The 27,547-nt window shown below is 47.3% G+C and overlaps 1 protein-coding gene across 1 annotated transcript in view; it reads right to left on the reverse strand.

Moving 5' to 3' along the window:
* PCNT (pericentrin) overlaps nucleotides 1–27,547 on the reverse strand; it is a 130,266-nt gene that overhangs the window by 89,849 nt on the left and 12,870 nt on the right. Inside the window, exons 3-11 of the mRNA XM_040621647.1 lie at nucleotides 17,803–17,898; nucleotides 9,831–9,965; nucleotides 8,004–8,259; nucleotides 6,148–6,203; nucleotides 4,574–4,748; nucleotides 3,948–4,084; nucleotides 2,625–2,736; nucleotides 880–1,105; nucleotides 470–548 (exon numbers count right to left, since the gene is read on the reverse strand). Coding sequence (XP_040477581.1) covers nucleotides 470–548; nucleotides 880–1,105; nucleotides 2,625–2,736; nucleotides 3,948–4,084; nucleotides 4,574–4,748; nucleotides 6,148–6,203; nucleotides 8,004–8,259; nucleotides 9,831–9,965; nucleotides 17,803–17,898 — 1,272 coding nt within the window. The remainder of the gene's footprint in view (nucleotides 1–469; nucleotides 549–879; nucleotides 1,106–2,624; nucleotides 2,737–3,947; nucleotides 4,085–4,573; nucleotides 4,749–6,147; nucleotides 6,204–8,003; nucleotides 8,260–9,830; nucleotides 9,966–17,802; nucleotides 17,899–27,547) is intronic.

Genomic DNA, 27,547 nt, shown 5'->3' on the forward strand with positions numbered 1-27,547 from the left:
AAGAAGGAGATCTTGCCATTTGTGACAACATGGATGGGCCTCGAGGGCATGATGCTGAGCAAGTCAGTCAGTCAGAGGAAAACACGTCCCACATGATCTCACTTACACGTGAAACCTGGAAACTGAGCGGACAGATTCGGGGAACAGACCGGTGGTTGCCAGAGTGGGGGTGGGGGCGGACGGAATGGGAGAAGGTGTCCGAGGGTACGAACCTCCAGCTACAAAACAGAGTCTGGGGTTGTAGTGCACAGCACGGCGACTAGACATAAAAATGCTGTATTGTACGTGTGGATGCTGCTGAGACCGGAGATCTGAAAAGTTCTCGTCCCAGAAGGAAGAAACTCTGTAGCCCTGGGTGTGGACAGAGGTCACGCGGACCGCTGCGGCACACCAACATCAGCACCTTGTGCACCCGAAGCGGACACTATGTGTCCATTTCCCCTCAGTGAAGGAAAGAAGGGGCCGTCACCTCAGGCTGAAGGTGGAGTCCATCAAGGTGCTCTCTTCTTTCTTTTTCAGACCTCTCTTCTAAAATCACACTGGGTGCACTAAGAGAGAAAATGTGTTTTAAAACCTCCTCATGTGCCCTTCCTCCTCCCTGCTCCCTCCACGGCGATCCTACTGCCCCCGTCAAGGACAGGAGCCCTCGGCGGAGCGGCCGTGTCCGTGTGACTGCGTGGCGGGAGCCTTGTCGGGGCAGAGGGGACCCCGGGTGCTGCAGGTCACGCACTGCTCCTAGCCTAACGCTCTCTTGCTTCAAGGCCCAAACACGAGCTGTGTTTCTCCACTGGCATGAAATCACCAATAAAACTAGATTTCAATTCAGCTCAAGGGTCCCATATTTCGAAAACACACTGAAGATGAAAAGGACTTATGCACCTGATCTCCACAGATTCCCGAAGAAACTCCTGTAGCCGCTGCTGTAACAGAATCAGGTCTTCTTGGTAACTTTTCTCAGCCTCCTCTAATTTCTTCTCAAAGTAAATTCTCAACTGCTCCAGCTCAGACTCGTGCTTGGCTTTCTCTCGCTGCTGCTGCTGCTGGAAGTCCCGCTTTAGGTGCTCGAGCTCTGCCCCATGAGGCGTGCGGGCCGGGTCATGGAACGCTTTAATGGGAAGGAATTACGCAGTCACCTTCAGACGAAACACTGAGGAGACACCAGGAGACACTGCAGACCTCAACTCCAGAAAGGGCCCGGGTCCCAGCACCCACGAAGGTGAAGCGGGACCCCTCCGTGGCTTACGCTGGGTGGCCTCACACAGGGTGGTGGCACCTCACACAGGGAGGTGGCCTGGGCAGCCTCAGCGGATCCCATGGGCCCCCTGGAAGCAGAGTGCTTTCTCAGGCTGGTGCTGAAGGCGTCAGAGAGACCAGAAGTATGAGAGGCACTCCACGTGTGGCTTGGGCTGCAGGGCAGGGATGTGGGTGGCCCCAAGGCCCTGAGAGCCCCAGCCAAGGGCCAGCAAGGAAACAAGACCTCAGCCCTACAACCGCAGGGACTCACTCTGCCACAGCGTCAGTGAGCCAAGTTGAGGCCCAGCCAACAGCTTGATTCCGGCTGCGAGTGATCCCAGACAGGAAACCCAGGCACGCCATCCCATTCCCACCTACGTAACATCTGCCAGCTAATAAATGTGCGTGCCTTCAAGCCACGGAATCTGTGATATTTCATGAAGAGCAACAGAACAGGAACACACACTGACCTCGAGAAAACACACACCATTGCTATTTTCAGCAAGAGAATACTACAGCTGCTAAACAATAATCAAAAATTAGCTTTCAAATAATGTGGATGTAAACCGGCCACTACCCAGAAGTTTCAAGACAAACATCCCTAAAGGACCCCTGGAAGCCAGGGCGCGGCTCCCCACAGGCCTCGTGACAGCTGACTGCAGGAGCTCATGCCGCCGGGCCCTCTGCAGGAGCGTGAGCCACAGCCGTCAGCCAACAGGCACAAGGGAAAGACGAGGTGTGAGCAGACGGGCGAGGCCTCGCCCACCACACGGGTCCCTGGCCCTTCCTCATAACCCTGCTCTCTGCCCCCAGTGTGCCCAGCAAGGGGGACCCCTAGACTGAAAAGGCTCCAACTAGATAGCGTCGGCAGAAACACACGTCAGCCTGTCTCACTCGCTCACGTCTCCTGACCACGAGCGGGGACTATTCTTACAGAAGGTCTTGTAGGAGGGGCCAGGTGACTGCTGGGCCGTGCCAACTTGGGTGTCACCCTCGGGTCACAGGAGCCTGACAGCACCTGCCCCAGGTGAGCTCACAGGGGTCACAGGGCGTCACACAGTAAGGCGCACCTGCACCCCCCAAACGACGGCTGACACGGCTTCTCGGTGAACACCAGCCCTGGTGCAAGCTTCATCCCTCTCACACTCGCAAACTGCCTCACAGGAACGTGAGAAAAAACACGATTCTGTAGCCATTACTTAGCTAACTTGCTCAAAGACGAAACCAAGGCCCTCAAGTTTCCACCTTAAGACCACACACCAGTCTTCAGAGAAGTTTACAAAATCGCTCTTTCTGTGCCTGCTATAATTGTTAAGTCCTGGTTTGGGGTTTGAACAATTAACACAGCTTTAGCTTTTGAGGATCTGAACTTTCAGCATGAAACTCCTCACCACTCGGGTCCTGTCTGTCGGGTCTCGGAGACTCGAGCTGGGACCACAGGCGCCGGATCTCTTCTTGTGACTGAGCCTTCAGCTCTGCGTAGGATGCTCGGAGGCCCTCTAACTGGAAAAGAAAGGCGATAATGTGAGACGCCGCCCGAGACCAAGCCCGGAAGCTCTGTGCCCAGCTCTGGGGGCACCCAAGGTGAACCCCAAACCCAGAGCCCAGAGAAAACGAGCCACAGCAGCAGTAGAGACCACAGCCCGTTTCTAACACGCCTTTACCTGCTTGTAGTCTTGTGGTTCCCTCGCTGAGTAAGGACAGAACCTTCTCCATTGTCCTAAACACACATCCTTCTAACTTGCCAGGGGAGGGAGGGCTGGGCTCCTTTCCAGGCTGCCAGTCAGTACCAGCCTTCTGGAGGTCCCCCTGTTGTCCACCCCAGGGGTCCTCCCTCCCCCTCCTGTGGCACGGTGGGATTTTCTCTGCTTTTTTCGGTTAATCTCCCTGGAAAGGGTCTCTTCAGGGGTGAACAGAGCCAGCCCATCCTGCACCCCCAGAGCTGAGAGCAGCAACCACCGTCTCACTAAGTGGGCAGGTACGAGGGCAGGGCTGAAGGCTGAAGGACAAGCCCTGCCAGAGGGGACATGGGAGCTCTGGCCTGCAGTGGCCCTGGGGTCAGCCTGCTGCCTTGTAGATGGCCCCGCCAGCCTCACGCAGGGACAGGACAGAAGGGGCCCTTCGGTGTTTCTTTCTCATCGGCAAGGGAGAATCGGCACGGAGGTGATGGGGAAAGGCAGCCGGAGCAGCTGCGAAAGCCACAGCAGCACCAGCTCCTCCTGGGCTCTGCTCTGAAATCCGGGCACAGGCCGAGATGGACTCCGCCTCTCTGACTCTCGGCCAGATGCCTGGGGCACTGACGGTCCTCGGGACAGAAGCCCTTGGGTGTCTGAGTAAGATCTGACCATGTCTCCCACCATGGGCACGTGCTGTCTTGCTGGAAAAGAGTTCTGAATACACAAGCAGCAGCAGTGTTTCTGGCTAAGTCTTCTCAGGACTTCTCTGTTTACTTAGGGTTACGGTTAGAGAACATGGCGTCTGGGTCCCAGGGGCGCTGGTAAAGAATACAAATTCCGTATGCGTGTGACCCGGCATAACCGGTACACCAACTCCACAAACTCGATCCTTACTTCTCTATCTACTAAATTCCGACGGTCTCTTTAAATTTACTACTGAAGTTTTAGGAAACAACGGAACATGGAACAATCCCATCCAAAATCTTCTAAAGCCTCCCCTCCCTGCCAAGCAGGTGAAGTACGGAAGCCGCCGCCCACCTCCAGCTGGTGTTCTGCCTCCTGGTCTCGGAGTCTCAGCTCCAAGTCCCGCTCGTACTGACAGCGCTGGGACAGCAGGTCTTCGCGTAACTGTCTCAGGGCTGCTTCCTGTTGTGTCTCCAGAGTCCTCAGGGCACCTGGACAGCGGCACACACCTCCCTGAGGCCGTGGCCTCCTCAACCACGCAGGAGCGCCACTCCTTCCAGACCCCGCGGTCCCAGCACCCTGCGCTCCTGGGGAGCCACCCCGACAGGCACCACCTCCTCACCGCGGTGGCGCCGTGTGACAGCCGACAGGAATAAAAGGTAAATAATCGCAGCATTACCTTCCTGATAACAATTTACTAATGACACATGGACAAGTATCTCTGAAACAAAGGTTTCAGGAGAGGTTCGGGAGCTTGAGAACTCTGTGGCTGAGGGGAGACCCCATGGCTGAACCCGAGCGCCCAGCTGGCCCTGCACCTGTCTCCACCACTGTGGGCAACACGCACCCACAGCCCCTCTGGCAACAAAACACAGGACGCTCATGCCCAGTGTGAGCCTGACACAGCACGCGACGTTTGTTCTAGCATTCCACACAATCAGTCCCCTCCTCAAACCTGCTCATTTTAATTTGAAACTCACATTCAGCCTGATTTTTGGCTTGAAAAATCTTCTCCGATTCAGCTTTCTGTTCTGCCAATTCTTTCTTAAACTGGTCTTGTAAATTCTCCAATTCCAACCGATGCTTTGCAAACAATTCTCTGCGTAGGTTTTCTAAGCATAAACCTCTCTCCGATTCCCAGTCTTGCTTCAGGTTCTAATTCAAGAAAGGAAAGAAAAGACTATGGGCCACAGTGGACTATCTGTGGTAAAAAATTCAAATTGCATTTGAAAACCAGGCGTGGGCAGTCACTGCAGCCAGACCAGACTGTCACTCCAAGAAGCTGAATGGTCCCCCACCACCAGGGACAGGAGCAGAGGGAGCAAGGACCACCTGCCTGGAAACAAAGCGTGGATGGAGGTCCTCCACGGTGACATCACCTGACCTCTGCCAAGGGCTGGCTTTGTCCCAAATGCCCTAAAGAATGAGTCCCCACTGTCCAGCTTAGAGGGGTGGAGAGCTAGGGCACAAGCCTCCAACCTGGGACTGACAGCCATCTTCCACCAACTGCCTGGTCAGAGCAGCCAGGGCCTAAACGCCCACATGCCTGATGTCAGATACGTGTCCCCTAATGTCACCAACGTCCCCTGACCTCACCAGCCACTTCCTCTGCTGTCACCAACACCAACGGCCCTTCCACAAACGTAGCCTTGAGAAAGGGACACACAGCCAGGATGAAAAGTTTCAGTGAGAGACTTCTTCAGAGAGCCCCTAATTCTGCCCCCACCCCAAAACAGAACTCTTTCCCCAGGAGGGGTGTGGGGTGAAATCAGCAGGATCACTACAGGACATATGGTCAGCACAGCACATGGGGCCAGCTGCGGCGTCGATGGCACAGCCACTCTGACCCCACCCCTCCCCCCGTGCTCCCCCGAGGTGCCTGGGATCTGTACCCCACACGTTTTACTCAGTCGCCACAGGGCACCCCCCTGCCCAGGGACGTCTGTCAGTCCCGGAGCACAGTGAGGGTTGGGCCATGTGGGCCACCTGGCAATCAGACTTGAGGGTGCAAGAGCTTCACATCATAGAATAAGTACACGTGAAACCCCAAACAAGATGTGCTGATAAATTCAAACTATACAAAGAAAAGAATGCTTTTCCTCTAAAGCAAAGGCATGTACTTTCTACCAGTCTGCTCAATTAAAGCTCTGATTGGATTCTGTCTGAATCAGGTGAGGGGTTTCCTGTGGGGACTCCGGGCAAGCTGGAGCGATGGAGGGGGAAGGGGAAACACTGCATACCCAGAATGACATTTTTTTTATTTTAATTTTTTTTTATTATATTATGTTAGTCACCATACAGTACATCCCCGGTTTCCGATGTAAGGCTCGATGATTCATTAGTTGTGTATAACACCCAGTGCACCATGCAATACGTGCCCTCCTTACTACCCATCACCAGCCTATCCCATTCCCCCACCCCCCTCCCCTCTGAGGCCCCCAGTTTGTTTCTCAGAGTCCACAGTCTCTCATGCTTCATTCCCCCTTCTGATTACCCCCCCTTTCTTTATCCCTTTCTTCCCCTACCCCAGAATGACATTTCTAACGACGTCTACCTCTATCATCCGCGCGTTTTTCTCCATCTCTGACTGTAACTTCTCCTTCAGCTCAGCTGCAAGGAAAACATTAAAGCAGATCAGACCACAGAGTCTCCGAGTTTCCCACAGTCTTACCACTGGGCAGTGAGAGGGCTGCCGGCACGCACAGGAACACTCACCAACGCTAAAAGGACAACAGGGCATGTCTGTGAGCGAACAAGAGTCCCATGTGTGACAGAACGAACAAATTATATTCCTGCCCAAACCAAGGACGGAGCCTTCCAGCCAGCCTGACAGCCCCACACAAGCTGGCTCCAGTGCTGCAGGGTCCCCCTTCTGGTCTGTCTGCCCCACACCAGGCCCTCACGCACCCTGGGCCTGTAGTCCAGGCTCCTGCCGTGCCGGAATCCAGGCAAGGTATGGAAGACAGGCAAAGACGTTCTAGTCCCCAAGCCCCGAGGGAGTAACCGTAAGAAGAGGCACCAAGTGCTGGGGGTGCAGAGGAGGGACAAGGCTGGCCTGATAAGCACTGAGAGGTGTGCACACACCGGGGGACGTGGGCACCAGGAAGAGACACAGGGACCTCAGGAAAGGGCCAAGGGGAAGCTGGGGCCAGCCAATGCCACAGGTATAAGATGAGGGTGACCTGAGCAAGTTCAGAGCTCAAGCAAAGGCCAGACACCACCTCTGAGGGGAGGTCACAGGGGCCCAGCCCAGGGCAGAGCCTCATAGAGCAGAGGGCAAGTGTGGGTCCCTCTGTGGTCCCGTTCCCAGGGGTGAGCACAGAGAGAAAACAGCACAGGAAGGGGCCTAAGGTAAAGCATGTTTTGTATTTTTTTAAATGAGCAAAAATGTAAAAAAAAAAAAAAAAAAAAAAGTAAAACTACTTATTTATGTTTCCTTGAATCTACATGAAAAAACACGGGACAGCGTTCCCAGAACCTGAGAAGACTGCCTCCCTCTGAGGGCTGGGGGTGGGACCCGGAGGAGGAAAACTTTGAACAAATCTGAGGCCACGCACCCTTTCATTTTTCAAATGAAAAACTCAACAAACAGGCAGAAGAGCAGAGAAATGGGGGTGACTGCTCATGGGCACAGGTTCCTTTCTGGGAGATCAATGTTCTAACCTTAGACTGTGGGGGCGTTTGCATGACTCTGAAACACACACTTTAAATGGGAGAATTGTATGGTATGTGAATTACAGCAACATCAGGCTGGTGTTTCCAAAACTGATGTTTACAAAAGCAGTAACTAACAAAAAAGTAGAAAAAAACCATTAAACATAAAATTACATCTTAGATGTAAATAAAGAGCTCAGTCTAGGCCAGAGAACCACCACAGGAAAAGGTGCCTAGGCCGTCCACCGGGAGCCACGTGGCCCCACTGTGGGATGTGGGCGTCTGTGTCCAGGAGCATTGGGGTCGGTCAACAAAGCTTAGCCACAGACACGGTCCCGTCAAAGAGGCGGACAAGGAAACTTCCAGCACATAAGCACATCACATGACACCACTTCAAAAACGAACACAAGCCCACTGGAGAAGCAGACAGATGGCGAGGGGACAGCAGAGCCCCCCAGAGCAGGATTCACACTGCCCCTACCCCGGAGAAGAACGACGCCCAGCACGCACGGCACCCGTGTGCGGCCAGGGAGATCTGGATGGGACACGCCGCTGATGGCGTCACCTGCTTGCCTTCCCAAAACCGGCAGCAGGGCCAGTGCCTCACAGACAAGGCCTGTACCCCAGTACCTGTCTCCCGGCCACGCGCCCGCACCTGTCTCCTGGCCGCACCCCCGCACCTGTCTCCTGCACCTGTCTCCTGCATCTGTCTGCCGGCCACGCCCCCGCACCTGTCTCCCGGCCGTGTGCCCGCACCTGTCTCCCGGCCACACCGCAGCACCGTCTCCTCCTGCTCCCGCGCGTGCTGCTCCCTGGCGAGCTCCAGCTCCTGCTGCTGCCTGCTCCGCAGCAGAGCCAGCTCCTGGGCATGCCGACCATTCAGCATGGCCCGCAGCTCCGTCAGCGCCGTCTCCTTCTCCTTCTGGAGGTTGGCCTGCGTCAGCTCCAACTGCGCGGTATGCATGTTGCTCAGACTCAGGCGCAGCGCCTCCAGCTCCAGGGAGGGCACCGGCTGCGGGGGAGAGAGGGGTTTCTGGGGCACTGGGGAAAGCAGCTGCACAGCTCACAGGAGCACCAGGACACTGCCCAGCGCGTCCGTGTCTGCCAGGATGCTACAGCAGCAGCCCCCCAACCACCGTCACAGGCTCTTTCCACCTGCTTCCCGCGAGCCTCGTGCTCAAGGGACGGCACCAGCTCGGCCCCCCACAGGACCTCAGACAGCCCCAGCAGAGCCTGGCAGCTCCCCAACCACTTAAAACTGCCCACCCAACCCTATCTTGAAGCCCTTCTAGCCCACATGTGCCCTCCCTCCACCTAAACCATGGCTCTGTAGACGGCTGGGGCCGTAGTTCCTTCACCAGGGCACAGACACACAAAGCCAGTGGGCACACAGACTCCCCAGCCCGTAGGACCATTCTGGCCGGAGACAGGTGAGCAGCCATTCCAGATGCTGCAAGACCTCCATCAGAAACATGGGATGATAACCAGAACACAGACAGGAGGAGGCTCTGCACAGTCACTGCCAACGAGGGCAAAACGTGAAGCCAAACAGGGCCTAGCAGGTGCTGAGTTAAGGACACCATCAGGAACCCCATGCTCCAGACCAGAGACGAATGAGCTCTGCACTTCACCGCTCTGGAAGGTGGGCAGAGGGGACAAAGGAGACACTTCTGTGCCTAGCTAAGATACGGGGAATCTGGTTCTCCTTCCGCCGCCTTGGGGGAAAGTGGAGAAAGGACAGGGTTCCAGGAAGCACACCTTATTTCCAATTAACACAAACAACAGAAAAACATGCCTGGAACTTAGCACTTAAGGGGCACCCAAAAAAGCATAAAGATAAAATGAATAAAGGGGGCGCGGCGCCTGGGTGTCTCAGTCGGTGATGAGTCTGCCTTCAGCTCAGGTCATGATCCAGGTCCTGGGATCGAGTCCCGCATCAGGCTCCCTGCTCAGCGGGGAGCCTGCTTCTCCCTCTCCCTCTGCCTGCTAATGCTCTCTCTCTCTCTGTCAAATAAATCTTTAAAAATAAATAAATAAAATGGATAAAGGAGAGCAATAAGCAGAAACCATGGGAAAAGAACACACGTCTCCAAAGAGGCCAGCAGGGACCTCCAGCAGGACAGGGAGGCCACAGTGAGGTGCAGGGATGCACGCCAGCCCTCCCGCTGCGAGGGCGTGTCCAGAGCACCGTGCGCCTCCTGTAGGTGGCAGCCACCAGGGGAGTCGGATGGGCCTCCAGGACGGCTGTCATGGCTTTTCTTCCTCGAGGCCCCTCATGGCCACGGCATCGCCTGTTCAATGAGTGGTAGCGGCAGCTGATAGGGAAACCACCAACTGTGCTGCGAGCGGCACCTGGCCAGACTTCGCTGCCCCCAGGTGTCCTCGCACGTCCCTCCACCTGCCCTTTCAAAGGCCCCACACACAGCAAGCCTGCGACACACACATCCGTCCACTCTGTGATAAACCTCTCCTACCTGTAACGCTCCCAGATCCCAAGACCGCTGGTGCAAATCACAGGACGAGTATGCAGGGGTCGGCCACAGCCCCACGCCCCTGGGCGTGGGCCCGAGCATCCCGGCTCACCTGGGTCTGCGGCGGCACCTGCTGCATCTCCATTGGCTGCTGGAGCTCCACGGCCTCCTGCTGCTGTGCGCCAACCTCACACTTCTGTCTTCTCATCAGTTCCGCAATTTCTTGCTTAGGTTCTTGTTCACATTCCTAAGGAAGGAAAACAAAGAACGCGACCCAGAGAACTCACGTGAGAACACAGTCCCTAAAAACAGCACACCAGAGAGAACCGAGCCCAGCAGTGTTCACGGCAGCACTACTCACAACGGCCAGGAGGTGGAAACGACCCAAGCGTCGTCCAAGGACAGGGACACATAAACAGAACATGGAGAAGCCAGTCAAGGGGGCACCACTCAGCCATAAAAAGGAGCCACGACACTGATAACCTCAAAACGTTAGACTCCATGAAAGCAGCCAGACACATGCTGTGCAGTTCTGTGAATATGCAATGTTCAGAACAGGCAAACCCGCAGGGGCAGAACGCCGGCCGGTCGGTGCCGGGGAGCTGGAAGGACAGAGGAATGGGGAATGACTGTGAGTGGCTATGGGGCTCCTTTTCGGGTAACGAAGATGTTTTGGAATTAGTTGTGACGGCTGCACGACAAAGTGATCGTATTAAAAGCCACTGATATATATACTTCAGAACGGTGAATTTTATATACGTGAATCACCTCTCAATAAAAATAACTATGAAACAACATTCAACCTGTTTAAGTGGGTTAGAGTAAAGTAGAAAACCCCAGAGAGAGGCTGCCGCAGGTGTTGATACCGGACCGTAGCGTGAGCTCCGCAGGCTATCTGCCGCTCCGTCAAAGGAGGGAAGGGATACTCGCGGGACAGAAAGTGTACATGAAATGCAAGGGGTGGGTGCCAATAAAAGCTGAAGATGTAAGATGCCATTTGAACCTAAATCTGAAACATCAACCTAGAGCTGGTAAGTCAGCAAAAGTTGGTGGTAAAATATCGATCCTCAATGTCACCAAGGTCACGGGGAAGCAACCAAACACCGTCAATGACACAGTCAGTTGGTGTAACTTTTTCTTATGAGCTATTTTGACAACATACGTCAAGAGCCATAGAAAATGTTTCTGTCTTAATATTCCCAACTCTGGGGGTGCCTGGGCGGCTCAGTGGGTTAAGCATCTGACTCAGTCTCAGCTCAAGGCTTGATCTCAAGGGTTGTGAGTTCAAGTCCCACGCAGGGCTCTGGGCGGGACTAAGAGCCTACTTAAAAAAAATTTCCCAATTCTGGGAACATTTTCAGCATCAACAATCCAAAGAGAAAAGAAAAGCTACAGGCCCTCTATGAGCATCCCCGTCTCCCTTATCCCTCCCCCCCCAACCAGACCCCACCCCGCCTGGAGCAGGCTGCTATACAAGCCTCCCAGCTTCCCCTACGTGACAGCCCAGACCTTTGTCTGCGGCTTATCTACAAGGCACCTTGGACTCAAACTGAACTGAATTTCCCTGCCCAAGCCAGGGCTCCTCCAGCATTATGCCCTCAGTTAACAGTACCCCAAACCCTCACAGTCCTCCTGTTCCTGCCTCCCCTCACAGCGACCCCATCGTAGCCCAAGGCCGGTCCTGGCATTCTCCCATTCCCATGAGCACAGCTGGCTGGCCCACATGGTCACTCGGCCTAATGTGAGGTCACTGGCTTAGAGGCCAAATGATGCATTCAGAAAACAAATCCAACCTTGTCACTCCCTGGAAAAACTCAGTGCATCTGCTGCCCTTGGGAAAAATCCCTGCAGGGGGGCAGTCCCTCCTGCTGTCCCACTTGGCACTTGCCTCATGCACCAGGGGGCCCCTGTGCCCTCACACCAGCTCTGCCTCCCTCCTTTGGCTCCTCTGGGACCTTCCCAGCCTCTGTGACCATTTCCAGCCCTGAGCCCCACCCCTGTAGAGGTTCCCACTGCTCCCTACACATGCCGGGGATGCCCAGGAAGCATCAGCACTGCTGGTGAAGATACACATACAAGGGCCCCTCCATCTATGAGGGCCCACAACGTGGAAGCCAGCTGTTCCAAGGGGAGCATTACAGCCCTTTAAATGTCATTATGGACCCTTCTCCGAATTAATGGACTTTTCCCAATGGTAAAAGGTAATATAGGAATGTCCAGTTTTAAATACAAAAGGCATAATCTTAAAACATTTTCACTACAAACGTCAGGATTATTGGATAAAATAAAACAAAAATGACTCTAAATGCTCTTAAGGGAGGGAACACCACATGCGCCAGACAGGAGGCACGTGGAACCTAAAACGATCTAGGGAGACAGGGACATGTGAGAGCAGCACATGCTCCCAAAATCAGCGGCTTTGCTGGGAGGGTGTTTAGAAATGACATGTGCAGACACAGCCAGGTGTCCTGAAGGCCTGTGCAGCAGGACAGGTGCATATGCTCACTGCCCGAGTGTGGGAAGGCCAGGTGCGGGGAGGTCAGGGAGCTCACCCATCTCCAAACGTGGAGGCAGAGGAGGCGATGTGGGGGCATCTCTCCTGCAAAATTAAAACCCAGGCCTGCTCATCATGTTTGTTTACAAATTTATAGATGCCACGGGATGCAGAAATCCCCAAGCAAAGAAAATGACCTAAAAATAAGTCCGAGCAGGGGCACCTGGGTGGCTCAGTCAGTGTAGCGTCTGCCCTCAGCTCAGGTCGTGACCTCAGGTCCTGGGATCGAGCCCCGTGTTGGGCTCCCTGCTCAGTGGGGACCCTGCCTGCTGCTTCCCCTGCTTGTGCTCTCCCTCTCTCCCTGACAAATAAATAAATAAAACCTTAAAAAAAAAAAAAAAGGCTCTGGAACCCTGCCAGAAGCCACGGTAGGGGATGTGGTTCAGGGTGATCTCCGAGCATAGCCGCACACACTTTCTGAGAAGCAGGAGGAACCCCAGATCCCAGCCGTGCATCTCCTCTGCTCCCCGGGACACCAATCAGATACACATCTGGCACCCATCTGGAGGGGCTCCCACAAGCCAGGACACAGATATATCAGGGAAACCACACAAACACTTCACGAAAAGTGAGCACACCACAGGCTACTTCAGGAACGCTAACAGGTATGTGGAAAACAAAATATTACAGAAGAAAAGCCCTTCAGCAGCACCCACAAGTGGTTCCCACACAGGTGTGCAGCCCAAAATAATCCCAAGCCATATAGTTAACTTACAGTGAAGAACTGACTGCACCTCTAAATACTGGGCAAAATTCAAACCAATTTGCTCATAAAACTTAAGAGCAGCTTCAAAGTATCTCTAGGAAACATTACATTGTACAAAATGGTATCACTGTCCTTAAGAAATCCAAACAGAATGTCCTGACATACAGACAGCAAAGACAAAATCAACAATTCAGCAGATGGGTTTAAGAGCGATTACACACAGAAGAATAGAGGCGGTAAAAGAAGAGAGAACCCAGATGAAATCTTCCAGGGTAACCAAAAGAAGGAAAGTACAGAAAACAAGATGGGAGAGGTGTATACAAGAAGAGCTCTGAAAACCTTCGTCGGAATTTCAGGCCCCTGGAGAAAGAAGGGCCAGACGCTATGCATGGAGATACTGCCTGGAGATTTTCTAGAAGCAGCAAAAGTGAAAGGTATCAGCCACAGACCAAAAGACCCCATGATCCCACGTCTCTGTAGTAAAATAATAGAAGCGCACATCCAGGCCTCATAAAGTAAAACGCAGAATACCAAACAGGAAGTCTGCAAAGCAGCGGTGGCAAAAGAACGGAGCACTGACTGCTGACACAGAAGCCAGGGCAGAGCAGGATAAACCCCCAGCTCGTGGCACACCAACCACCAATCTGAATGTCCACACCAGTAGGATCATCTCCCAGGAACAAAGGGAAAAAACCAAAAATACATTCAGGAAAACATCAACTGGGAGCGACATGAGAAGGGTCGTGCTACAGGAAATACTCAGGAGTGTTCTGCAGACAGAAGGAGCATGACCCCACCGGGGAAGCCAGAAAAGGAATAAAGGATGAAGAAAATGGAGCTACGATACTAGCCCTAAACAACAGGAACCAACCACTAGAAAGTAAATGATTCCTTCATCATAATTCTGAACAACGTGGAAGCAAGGAGGCTGTCCTTCACCAGGGTCCGGGCAATAAAGCAAGGAAAAGAAGGGAGTTCTGATGCAGAAACAGCTTGTATGAATCCTACATTTGTTTTGCTACAGGATTCAAAAGTCAGACCCAAAAGGCTACATATTCTAGGATTCTATCTGTACCACAGAAAAAGCAAACCTACTGAACAGAAAGAGGTGGGCAGTCACCAGGGGCTGGGGGAGGGAGGGGAGGTGGACAGCAAGGGGCGCAGAGGGAAACTTGCAGGGGTGGAGCTGTTCTGTGAGGAGTCCTGTGGTGCTGGACTGGAGTCGGGGACGGCAGGATGCGCTCAAGCTTACCTTCACACGTATATACGGACAGGTACGTACACAATTAACTACAGAGCCATGTGTGCACACGGACTAGCATGCCTACACATCCGCTGAGCGACCCAGAAGCACACCCAGCGCCCAGGTCTTGGTTTCTACTACCATCAAATAAAAGGAACCAGGGCCCCTTGAAGAAATGGGTGACCCTAGAACTGAGGCAGGGAGAGCACAAGATGAGCCTGAAGAAGGCCAGAGTGTGCTTATTAGACAAAGGAGGGGGCATGTCACCAGGACGCAGGGCCAGACTGAAAAAGCTCCCAATGGCCAGAGCTGGAATATTTTAAGCAACAAAAGAGATAAAATGTAGTTTGAGATTATAACACAAAGTATAACATAAATATACATGAGCCCATACCGATACAAATACGTGATTAAATTAATCAATGGGGGGAAGAGGCAAATCTTCCTTACAGAAGAATCACAAACAGAATGTGTGGATACTCCTCCCCGCAGGAGGCAGCACATAACTCCCCTCCCTTGAAGTGTGTGTTGGGCTCAGTGACCCACTTCCAAAGAGGACAGTCTGCAAAAGGGGAAACTCAGCTGACCCTGCCCGGTAGGAGGAGATTACAAGGGCATGTCGCCTCGGTGGTGAAATCCTTAGCTGAGTCTAATAATGAAAAAACATCAGAGGAACCCAAACTGAGGGAGAGTCCCCAAAGTAACTGACCAGTGCTACTCAAAAGGCTCGCCAGAAACAGAGACACTGTCCGAGGACCGAGGAGACAAGCAGGCAAGACCACAGAAGCAATGCGGCGTCCTGGGTGGGGTCCCAGACAGAAAAAGTTCTTAGGGGGAAATCTGGTGAAACCCAAGCAAGTCTGTATTTAGTTAATAGTAAGGTCGCAGAATTAATGCCTTGGCTTTGACAAATGTGCCACATGTCTAAGATGCTAACAGTAGGAAAGTGAGGTGAGGGGTATACGGGAACTGTCTGTACTAGCTCTGCAACTGTTCTGGAAATCTCTAACTACTCCTGAATTAAAAGTTTATTTAAACCAATGAGTAGCTGGATATATAGAAGGATGGATGAACTGTGGGGTTAAAAATTATTTTTAAAAAAAGGAATGCAGGGGCGCCTGGCTGGCTCAGTTGGTGGAGGTAGAATTCTTGATCTCGGGGTCATGAGTTCAAGCCCCACGTTGGGCGCAGGGTTTACTTAAACAAACAAAAAGAAATGTAACACCTATTAGAATGGCTGCTATACAAAAGAGAAAACAGGTGTTGGTGAGGACGTGCACTGCTAATGGAAATATAAAATGAGGCAGCCACTGTGAAAAACAGTATGGAGGTTCCTCAAAAATTAAAATTAGACTTAGAATTACCATCTGATTTAGCAATTCCACATCTTGACATACATCCAGAAGACCTGAAAGCAGAGTCTCAGAGAGGTATTTGCACACCTTATACTGCCCGGCAGTATTACTCACAACAGCAAAACCGTGGAAGAGACTCAAGCGTCCACTGTCAGATGAATGCATTACTAAGAAGTGGTCAAACCGTACGAAGGAGTATCACTCAGCCTTAGAAAGGAAGGGAACACTGTCACAAGCTGCAGCACGGACGAACCTTGAGCATATCATGCTAAGTGAAATAAGCCAGTCACACAAAAAAAACCAATGACGTGATTCCACTTATGTGAGGTATCTAGGATAGCCAAAATCAGAGACAGAAAGTAGAATGGTGGCTGCCAGGGGCTGGGGGAGGGAGAATGGGGACTTACTACTTGAAGTGAACAGAGTTTCAGCTTTACAAGACGAAAGAAGCTGTGGAGATGGATGGTAGTGACGGCTGCACAACATAACGGAAGCATTTCACACAACTGGGCTGTGCACTTAAAAAGGGCTAAGAAGCACCTGACTCTCAGTTTCGGCTCAGGTCATGATCTTGGGGTCTTGACACTGAGCCCCATGTCAGGCTCTGTGCTCAGTGGGGAGTCTGCCTGAGATTCTCTCCCTCTCCCTCTGTCCCTCCCCTGCTTGCACACGCTCTCTCTCTCTAAAATAAAGAAGTCTTCAAAAAAATGGCTAAGATGGTAAATTTTATGGTAAGTGTATTTTATAACAAAATAACAAAAACATACACTGAGTGAGTTATAAATGGAGTTTAAGTATTCTAAGATCCTTGTACTTTTGAAGACTGAAGGTACTGATTAAATTTAGACCTAGAGAAGTATAAATGTTGTATGTAATAAGCTTACCATTAAAAGAACAGAAACCGAGTATATTATTACGTGAAAATGGGTAAAGGGAGAATTAAAAAAAAAAAAAAAGAAAGAAATCCCCTGATAAAAAATAATCTAAAGCCCTGCCCCTATAAAAGGAGAAAAAAGGAAACAAAACAAACAGAAAGCCCAAATTAAATGAAACGTAAGCTCAAACACATCAGTGATTACATTAAATGTAAATGAATTATAATATCCACTAAAAAGACAAAGACTGGCAGAATAATTTTTAAAAATCAACCCCCCACTACTTAGCAGGACATATATCTAAAATACAAGGGTGCAAAGATGTTGGAAGGGAAAGGGTAAAAAACACCAGCACCATGTCTGATCCATTTACACAAAGTTCTAAAGCATAACTGCCACGAAATCAGGATGGAGTTGACTCAGGGTCAAGGGAAGACAGTAGCAGGTCCAGCACTGTCCTATGTCCAATCTGCAGGAGGACCATGTGGTATTTCCTGTGTACATGTTTGTTAGGCTGTATGTACATTTTATGTAGTTTCTACTTTTTCACGTACATGCTAATGTCACAGGGATTATTTTTTGTTTTTGTGTCACAGTTTAAAACAAGTATAAAAACATGTATTTAAGAGTGAGCTTTGTGGACCCCACCAGAGACCATTTTTCCAGGCCCTGCCTATGATCTAGATCTCTCCTGCAATAATACAGATTAAAAACCAAAATGCTCATTGCCTAAAGTAATGTGGACTGAGTCCAGCTAGAATCCAATGTTTAAAATACAGAATTGTAACATAACACTTTGAAACCAGTCAATTCAGCATCTAATAAATTTCCTTCCAAATGCTAAAACAAAACAAATTAATAAAAGTAAGTAATCCAACACATGTGGACTTCATGCCAGGCCCTGTGGCAGAAACTGGGACCCCACACACACAACTGATTATGGGAGAGATGAAGGCCAGGCCCAGGAAACCTACCACAACAATAGGGCAATGGGTCAATGAGAGAAGTGGGTCAATGAGAGAAGTCAGACGTGACCACTATCCTCAGTGTATGAAAGGCCACCTTCTCTCTTCAACATCCGGAAGGAAAGATCAAAGGTCACACAAAGAAGCGAGATTTGGGCTCCATCAGAAGGGTCCCCAGAAAGAGTTTCTGCTTTTGCAAAGGCAACACCAAGGAAGTGAGGCCTGCAGGGGAGGCTCTGCATCCAGCTATCCTTGCTCTAAGCTTCTACTCTTGAAGAGAGAAGGCCCTTCAGAGATTGAGTCCTCTCTCTGGTTTGGATTTCTACCACAACAGGGAGAAATTCTCTAATAAGGAACACACTTTAACAGAGAACCCTGAAGAATACCTTTGTGATAACCCCAGGCTGTTCCAGATGGTCGCCATCCAGCTTCTGCGGTGGCTGCTCCGAGTGCCCTGTCCTCTCTTCACTGGGGTCCTCCAGCTAAGAGGGGAAGGGCCAGAGAAGAGCATTTATAGCAACATCCAGAGCTGCAACCTCAGGCCTTCCCACCCTCACACCCAAATGCCAACACCAACTCCATTCCCACCTGTTCAGAATGCACTTGCCTCCATAAACAAGTCTCAATCTTTAATATTTTTTACACAACTTATTTCCCTAATGATGTTGTTGCCTTTAAATTTGTTAAGATTTTATTTATTTATTTGGGGGTGGGGAAGGGCAGAGGGGGAAGGACAGGGACAAGCAGACTCCATGCTAAACGCAGAGCCTGACTTGGGGCTCGGTCCCATGACCCTGAGATCATGACCTGAGCCGAAACCAAGAGCTGGATGCTTAACCAACTGAGCCACCCAGGTGCCCTGATGCTCTTCTATTTAATAAATTCTGCTTCTTTATTTCATTGTGCGTGTGATACTTAAATTACTAAATTTTAGTTTCTCAATAAATTCTAATCTTTCAGACACATGCATATTTCCTAAGCTCTTTTTATATAAGTTCAAATATTTCATCTTCAAGATTTCCATTTTTAGATAATTTTTTTCCTTAGTAATTTGTAGAAACCGTATTTTTAGTTTCTTTTTAGAAATCATCTCAGGGATGTCTGGGTGGCTCAGTCAGTTAAGCGTCTGCCTTCAGCTCAGGTCACGATCCTGGAATCCTGGGATCGAGTGCTGCATCGGGCCCCTCTTGCTCAGCAGGAAGCCTGCTTCTCCCTCTTCCTGCTGCTCCCCCTGCTTGTGCCTGCGCGTGCTCTCTCTCTCTCACTCTCTCTCTCTGACAAATAAAATCTGAAAAAAAAAAAGGGAGGGAAAGAAAAAGAAATCTTCTCAAACTTGACCTTAAAGTTTTCTAATGAATTATCCCTGATGGTTTTTCTGCCCATGAATTCACAATAATTCTGGGCTTTTAATCTGCTGTGTAAAATGAGTTGATAATGACTCTGCAAAAAAGTTAGGTGATGTCTAAAGAAAATCTACGTTTGAAATGTGAAATCAAAAGCAGCATTCCACACCTAAATCCCTTTCATGCCTTTGTGGTCATTAACCACAGCATCACCTAAACTCTGGGTATGTATCAGGGTCTGCTGGACCCAACTGTAACTGTTGTTTCTTTTTCAGGCAGTTATAACTCTTTGGGGGACTAATATTTCATAAATTTTCTTTCTTATGGGTCTTCTAAAGCACAATGAAAAAAATTTACTTCTTAAAAAAAAAAAAGAGTAGGGGCGCCTGGGTGGCACAGCGGTTAAGTGTCTGCCTTCGGCTCAGGGCGTGATCCCAGTGTTCTGGGTTCGAGCCCCACATCAGGCTCCTGTGCTAGGAGCCTGCTTCTTCCTCTCCCACTCCCCTTGCTTGTTTGTGTTCCCGCTCTCGCTGGCTGTCTTTATCTCTGTTAAATAAATAAAATCTTTAAAAAGAGTAAAATATATTTTATCTTACAATTACAACATGGATCCACTAACCCTGTATATCTCTAAGATCCCAGATGGATCTGAGCAATCTTGTTCTCCTCTATCATGATGCCACTTCATCATCCTAAGAATTACGTCATCACACTCATCAGTTTTTCCCAACTATGCTAACAACAGCCAAACTAATGAGAAAATAAGGGAGCTGCCTAAAGGATGAGGAGGCAGTGCACTGAAGTCACCACCCTTCTGTTTTCTTAATCACTGGAGACCATCCCTCAGCCTGTCTCCAGAACGACAATTCATTAAGAACTTTTCATTTTCCTCCCAAAATGGCAATGAGAAGAAAACCGACAGTGAAGACTTTCACAATCATCAAATGAATTAAAAGATGAATGCAAAGAGGGCAGCACTTGAGGCCAAGGATGATGGCAAAATTAACAGTAAAAATGAAGTCTCAGATTATGATACTCAACCAATTTTCTCAAAATCAGGAATCAGTAAGTGAACAAAACAATGTATCTGAAGCATGGCAGTCTCATCCAGTCGGTCACTCATATGAAGGACTCCAATTCACGATATTTTACGTCCAGAACCTGCACCACCCCACTTTGCTAAAGGCTTATCAATATTCTTTCATTTATCCTTAGGTGCCAACATTTACTTGATATAAAGAGGTGTCAAAATTGTTAATATCATTTTAACTTACCGCTTCATTGTTTTTTTTAAGATTTATTCATTTTTAGAGAGAGACAGAGACAGGGAGAGCACAGGTGCAAGGGGAGGGACAGAGGGGGAGGGAGAGAGACAAGCAGACTCCGTTGCTGTGCACAGAGCCCGACACGGGGCTCTATCTCACAACGCTGAGATCATGACCTGTCAAAATCAAGAGTTGGACGCTTAACCGACTGATCAACCCAGCATCCCCTTTACTGCTTTATTCTTACTCCTGTAAATTACTTGCGAAACAACTTAAACAAAAAGTAAAGAGGGTCCATCGGACCCAGATGATAATGGTGGTTATCCACACAAATTGGAGTTGGAAGAGCTCTGGAATATACTCTGTAACCCTTCTACAACCCTACATTTTAAATCTTCAATAGAAGTTTTTGTGAAGGTGATTTTCCTCTAAAATTCTTGACCTCTGAGCAATTTTTGGATGGTCCTTTTACAAGGAATGGCCTCTACTTATTTTGTCCTGACACACAACTGAAAGATCAAATACTGCTTTCTAACATTTCTCAGTTAACTGCCAGAATGGAGAGGACTACTGCAGTGATTAAAGTAAAATATCTTTTCATTGTGCACGCCACTTAAATTACAAAGGAAGATGGCTAGACCCTGAACATTTACTATAAGTCCTTTTGCAATTCTGTATTTGCTTATAATCTCCTGAAAAAACTCAAATCTTACAGTTGCTTACAAACATGCTTTATATATTCTTGGAATTCGATAATGTGCCTGTGTTTTCTGCACAGAAGAGCAATTTACTTTCTTTACCCTAAGACTTTAGAATCTTTATCTGAAAGGGTATATCAAAATTATAATATGTAAACTTTCACAAATTAATTTTCACTAAAGAATTTTCATATTATGCTGAATTTTCAAGCTATTTGCAATTTCCAATTTTTTTTTTAAAGATTTTATTTATTTATTTGACAGAGAGAGAGACAGCCAGCGAGAGAGGGAACACAAGCAGGGGGAGTGGGAGAGGAAGAAGCAGGCTCATAGCGGAGGAGCCTGATGTGGGGCTCGATCCCATAACGCCGGGATCACGCCCTGAGCCGAAGGCAGACACTTAACCACTGTGCCACCCAGGCGCCCCCGCAATTTCCAATTTTTTTTAGTCTTTTGGTCTTAAAACGAAAACACTCAACGTAAAAAAGAACTTATACACTGAGTTAACTGACAGACTTATTGACCCAGCTTAGCAGGTTTCATGGCACAACAAACCCACCCACACCTACACCACTGGAGGGGGCCGTGCCTCAGCAAAGGAGACCACAAGGGAAACAACCAAGGGCCAACTGGGCATTTTCCACTTCAGGCGTTGTTCTTCCTGGGGTAAGTTTTTCAGTTATTTTCCTATGTCTAAAGAGCATTTAAGTCACAAATGTCTCCCATAAAGTATACTTTTAAAACCAAATTAAGAAATTTATTACATGTTGGAAAACATTACTATCTCTTACACACATACATTCATCTCATCTTATTCTATTCGGTAAGCTCATTAAACTCCCATAAAAGTGAAACTTCTAAAAAGTTCCATATGGGCAAAGTAAAACAAAGATCATGTTCATGTTTGAACATAGTCATGTTCAAAGAACAACAGTGACATAAAGGGGGCACCGACCCAGACACAGCTGCCGTGCAGGGAGCCTCTGTGCCTGTGAACGGTTCTGCCGCACAGCGAGCTGTGCCAGGCTTGGAACAGTGACTGCTTTCCTGAAGTCTACTTTTCAGAAGATCATTATTCTAAACACACAATTATTCCTGTCTTAGTGCTCACAATTAGATGAGAGGCACAGTAAATCATCAAGAATGATCATTATCTTACAATGAATATGAAAAAACTTCACTTTTCTGATTGAACTCATGATATACAACTGTATGACGAGAGAAAGTCAAAATATCTGCTTCTTACAGCACCAATGCCATATGCATAATTATAACATAAAATGGCCTCATCAAGAAATCTAATTCAAAACTCAGCATATAGGAGGAAGATAACGATGACTCCATCCTATACATGCTACTGTTTTTAAAGACTATTTTTATTTTTATTTAAAGATTTTATTTATTTATTTGAGAAAGAGAGAGAGAAAGAACAAGCAGGGTAGAGGAGCAGAGGGAGAGGCACAAAAAGACTCCCCGCTAAGCAGGGAGCCTGACTTGGGGCTCGATCCCAGGACCCCAAGATCATGACCTGAGCCAAAGTCAGACACTTAAAAACTGGGCGACCCAGGAGCCCAAGATTTATTTTTAAGTAATCTCTATACCCAATGTGGGGCTCAAACTTACAACCCCAAGATCAAGAGTTGCATGCCCTACTGACTGAGCCAGCCAGGCACTCTTAACATGCTACTTTACCTATGCACATAAATATTTTAAAATAAGCGTGTAATTAGAAATAACTTGTCCTGAAAATAATAAAAATTTTTAAAATTGTGAACAAAGGTAAAGTCACACACAGAGAAAAACCAGTAAGCCTGACTGCATATATGTATTTTAAAGCCTGGGTATCAATGATCTGTGTATCTACCTCAAGAAGATAGAAAAACAACAAAATTAAAACCAAGTGTAATTTAAAATAAAAAACTACATACAGTAAGAGCAGAAAATAAAGAAATATAAATAAATATAGTACATAAAAGAATAAAGGCTATAATTTTTTTTAAAGATTTATTTATTTCAAAGTAAGCAAGCGCACACACACAGGGCTCGATCCCATGACCCATGAGACCATAATCTGAGCCAAAACCAAGAGTCACACTCTCAACTGACTAAGCCACCCAGGCACCCCTACAGTTAATTTTTTATAAGAATAATAAGGATTAACTTGCGGTGAGACTAATAAAGGCACAAACACTCACCTTTAAAAAATGAAAAGGGTCATCAATACTGATGCCATGGCCATTAAAAAGAGAATACTCTTATGAAAATATTAATGCCAAAAACTGGAAGTTCAGATGGAAAAACAAATTCTGAGAAAAAAACATTCGTAAATAGTCTGACAACTATCAAAAAAATGGAGTCCGTAATTAAAAGCTTTTCCACAAACAAAACCTCAGTCCCCACAGTCTTCACCATCCTACACAGGTTCATCCACAGAGCAAAGGAAACCTCTCAGCTCATCAGACAAGGGCAGCACTGGCAAGAAGAGAAAAGCACAGGTCACACTCTCATAAAAACATATACTTCTTCTGTAGCAACTCAGATGATTATATGACTTTTCTCTTTGAGTCTGTTAATGAATCACACTAATTTCTTTGAATGTTTGCTCAATCTTGCAGGACCCTAAAATACACTTCACTTGGGGCACCTGGGTGGCTCAGTTGATTAAGCCTCCAACTCTTGATTTTGGTTCAGGTCATGACATCAGGGTCAGGAGACTGAGCCCCATGTCAGGCTCCATGCTCCGCACTGAGTCTGCCTGTCCCTCTCCCTACGCTCCTCCCCACACTCGCTTGCTTGTTTTCTCAAATAAATAAATAAATAAAATCTTAAAAAAAAACAAAAACAAACCAACAACAAACACTCCACTCCACCAAACTGTTAATATAGAGGAAAAACAAAAAAAAAAAGAAGGAAAAAAATAAATAAAGACTGTCAATACCAATCACAGATGTTATGGGACAAAACGTACATGTCACTACTAAAAACATAAACTGCTGGGGCGCCTGGGTGGCACAGCGGTTAAGCGTCTGCCTTCGGCTCAGGGCATGATCCCGGCGTTATGGGATTGAGCCCCACATCAGGCTCCTCCGCTATGAGCCTGCTTCTTCCTCTCCCACTCCCCCTGCTTGTGTTCCCTCTCTCGCTGGCTGTCTCTATCTCTATTGAATAAATAAATAAAATCTTTAAAAAAAAAAAAACATAAACTGTTTTACACAGTTGAACACATACATGTATAATGATCCAATAACTAAGTAACTATAGCCTCAATAAAAACATGTGCACATGTACACCAAGAGACTTGTGTGAGAATGTACACAGCAAGAGCCAATTAACAGTGGAACAAACACACGGAAGTACACTCGCATAATGAAATACTACACAACAACAAAGATGAATAAACTATAGCTCTTAACATGGATGAACCTGGATAAGACACTGGATAAAAAGTTCCAGACTCAAGACATGCATACTAATTACTCCATTTATTAAAGTTCAAAAAATCAGGGGCACCTGGCTGGTTCAGTTGGGAGGGCATACAACTCTTCATCTCGGGGTCGCGAGTTCAAGCCCCACACTTGGAACAGAGATTACTTAAATAGACAAAACTCCCAAAAAATTTTTTTTTCAAAAATTAGGAAAACTATAGTTCTAAAAGTCAAGGTACTCAATACACAAAAAGTAACTTGAGATGAATCATAGATTTAAACACAGAAAGCAGAACCACAAACCTTCAAAAGACATAGAAAAATGTCTCCACAATCTTACGGCTAAGAGAAATTCTTTGGACAGGACACGAAAGGCACTAACCATAGGAAAAACTAATAAATTCAACTTCATCAAAGAAAGCAAGACTGAGGAAAAACGTTCACAGTACATATATCTAACATACGACAAATATGAAGAATATTAAGAATTCCTACAAATCAGGGCACCTGGATGGCACAGTTAAGTGTCCAACTCTTGGTTTTGGCTCAGATCATGATCTTAGGGTCATGAGATCGAGCTGTGCAACTGGCTCTTTACCCCACATGGAGTCTGCTTAAGACCCCTTCTTCCTTGCCCCACGCCCCATGCCCCTCCCCTGTCTTAGTGCTCACAATGAGATGAGAGGCCCCTCCCCACCTCAAATAAACAAATCTTAAAAAAAAAAAAAAAAAAACAAGAATCCCTACAAGTCAACAATGAAAAAAATTTTTTTTAACTCAAATGCTTAGCAAAACAAAGCCAAACCAGCAAAGTCCAGACACTCAGCAATGTAATACTGACAATGCTTGACATCCAATCAAAAATTATTAAACATGCCAAAAGGTGGGAAATGTGACCCATAACTAAAAGAAAAATCAGTCCAATGGAAATATATCCAAAAGTGACAGAGATGATAGAATTAGCAGACAAGGACATTAAAATAGCTATTATATTGATAACCAGTATTTAAAGGAATACATGAACACAATGAGGAGTAAAAAAATAAAAAATAAAACAAAATACCTGAAACAAAAAGAAATTTGCTGTATTGGATTAATAAAGTAGACACTGCCAAAGAAAAGATCGGTTATTTGAAAATATAGCAATAGAAGCTTATCTAAAAAGAAGCACAGAGAGACACAGACTGGAAAAAAAAATTTAATAAGTAAATAAAGCAAAGAATAAACGACCCATAGGATAACACTAAACAATTTGCAGTATATAGATTTGAAATTCACAGAGTGGGAGGGATGGGAGGAAAGAGAAAAAGTATTTGAAGAAATGGCCAAAAATCTTCCAAATTTAATGAAAACTAACCCAAAGTGCCATGAAGGTCAACAAATCCCAAGCAGTATAAACACAAAGGAAACCTCCCCAGGCTCATCATAATGAAACAATCTGAAACTAGAAATAAAAACAAAAGTTTTTAAAACTACCCAAAAAAGAAAAGAGAGGAAAGACTCTACAGCAGCAAGAGGAATGAAGACACGACAGCAGACAGCTTCAGAAACTATGCAGGCCCAAAGACCATGGAACCACATGGTACATTTGCTGCAAAAACAAAACCGTCAGCTTCAAATTCTACATCCAGCAAAAATTTCTTTTAAAGAGTCAAAATGAAGTCCTTTTCAGACAAACAAACAACAACAAAAATAAAAAAACAAGAAAATGCATCAGCAGACCTGCACTACCAAAAAAACTGTTGAAAGGAAGTTCTTCAGGCCGAAGGAAAAATGATACCTGATGAAAAATGGGGTCGACACCAACAAACAAAAGCCCTGGAATTGGCAAATATGTTGGTAAACATAAAAAACTACTTCCCATTTTTTTTTTAGATAATAAACCATTTATTTGGTTGTTTTTCAGTAGGACTCACGGCCAGCATGGAGTCCAACATGGGGCTTGAACTCACGACCCTAACTTCAAGACCTGAGCGAAGATCAAGAGTCAGATGGTTAAACTGCTGTGGTGTGATTGCCAGGACACTGTCAGGGAAACAAGCAAGATACAGAGAAGTATGTAGAGTGTCCTGCTACTGAAGAAATACATGGTGAGGAATAGATGCACATACTTGCTTCTATTTTTAGAAATGTAACAATAAGCAAAAAACTAATTTAAATAGTTAGCTAGAAAACAAGGAACGAAATAGTATGTAAGGGAGAGGCATATATTAGTCAAATTATCTGAATATACTTTGACTTTATAGATTTAATTTTGGAACCACGTTGATGTTTTACGTAATGGTAAAACTAAAACAAGCTAACAAAATCCCTAAAACGTGAGGAGAAAATAAAACAAATGAGTATAAATATATGAAGTTACTGGCTTAATCACATAGAGCAGAACTATTTCAAGTGACTTTAAAACGAAGTAATTTGACTGCACTCACTGTGGAAAATACCTAAAGGACAGAAAATGCAAAGAGGCAGAGAAATCACATGGTTATTAATAATGTTGGTATTTTAAAAACGTATAGAGAAAAGCAACTGGGTAATTATGTTCACGTTAGAAACATATGTTTCAAAATTTCAAACTTAAGTAGTAGAATCGTAAATTATTAACCTGAAAATCTCAGTATTAACTCATAAACTGTAAAACAAAACCCTAAGTATTCACTGACATGACCTTGAAACAATGAAACCCCTAATGTCCAGATCATGTTTCCGAACACTGTTTCCCACTAGGAGGAGCCAGGAGTCCTGGAGAAATGGCTGCTCCAGGCCCGGGGCAGAAATGCACAAGCTAACCCACAACATTTTGTTTCCAAAACCAAGGCCGCCATCATAGTTATGACAGTGGAGGGTCAAACTAAAGACGCTCTCCCTGGTCAAAGATGGGAAAATCTGAGCAGCACAGTGACAGTCGTCAGAGGTGCTCATGACAAATCATTGGTCACCTCTGGAGAGTGGAGCCAAGGAAATGAGTAACTTTTTTACACCGGTGACTGAAGGAAAAGAACGAGGCATTTTCCTTGCCTTCCCAGTACAAACTGGACCTCAGGGTAACCAAAAAACCGATGAAGGGGAGTTGTCCTTACAGAGTACGGCAGTCAATAAGGAAGGAATGGCAGCACTGGTGAAATAACAGTTCTAGGCAATAACCCACACTGGCCACTAAAACCTGAGACAGAAAGTTCACGAGGGCCTTTGAAGTGGACAAGCATGCAGACCGGGCCTAGAGCCGCTGATAACCGTAGCACCACGAGACACCACCAGGCCCTGCGCGCTTTCTGACAGAAGTGCGCAACAACTACTAAATATTCCTGCCATTAAAACGACCACCATGAACTCCCAACTCCAGGAAACAGACGGAGGGCTGCTGGAGGGGAGGGGGTCGGGGGATGGGGTAGCTGGGGGGCGG

Source organism: Ursus maritimus, unplaced genomic scaffold (genome assembly GCF_017311325.1).
Source record: "Ursus maritimus isolate PB19 unplaced genomic scaffold, ASM1731132v1 scaffold_4, whole genome shotgun sequence".
Classification (NCBI taxonomy): domain Eukaryota; kingdom Metazoa; phylum Chordata; class Mammalia; order Carnivora; family Ursidae; genus Ursus; species Ursus maritimus.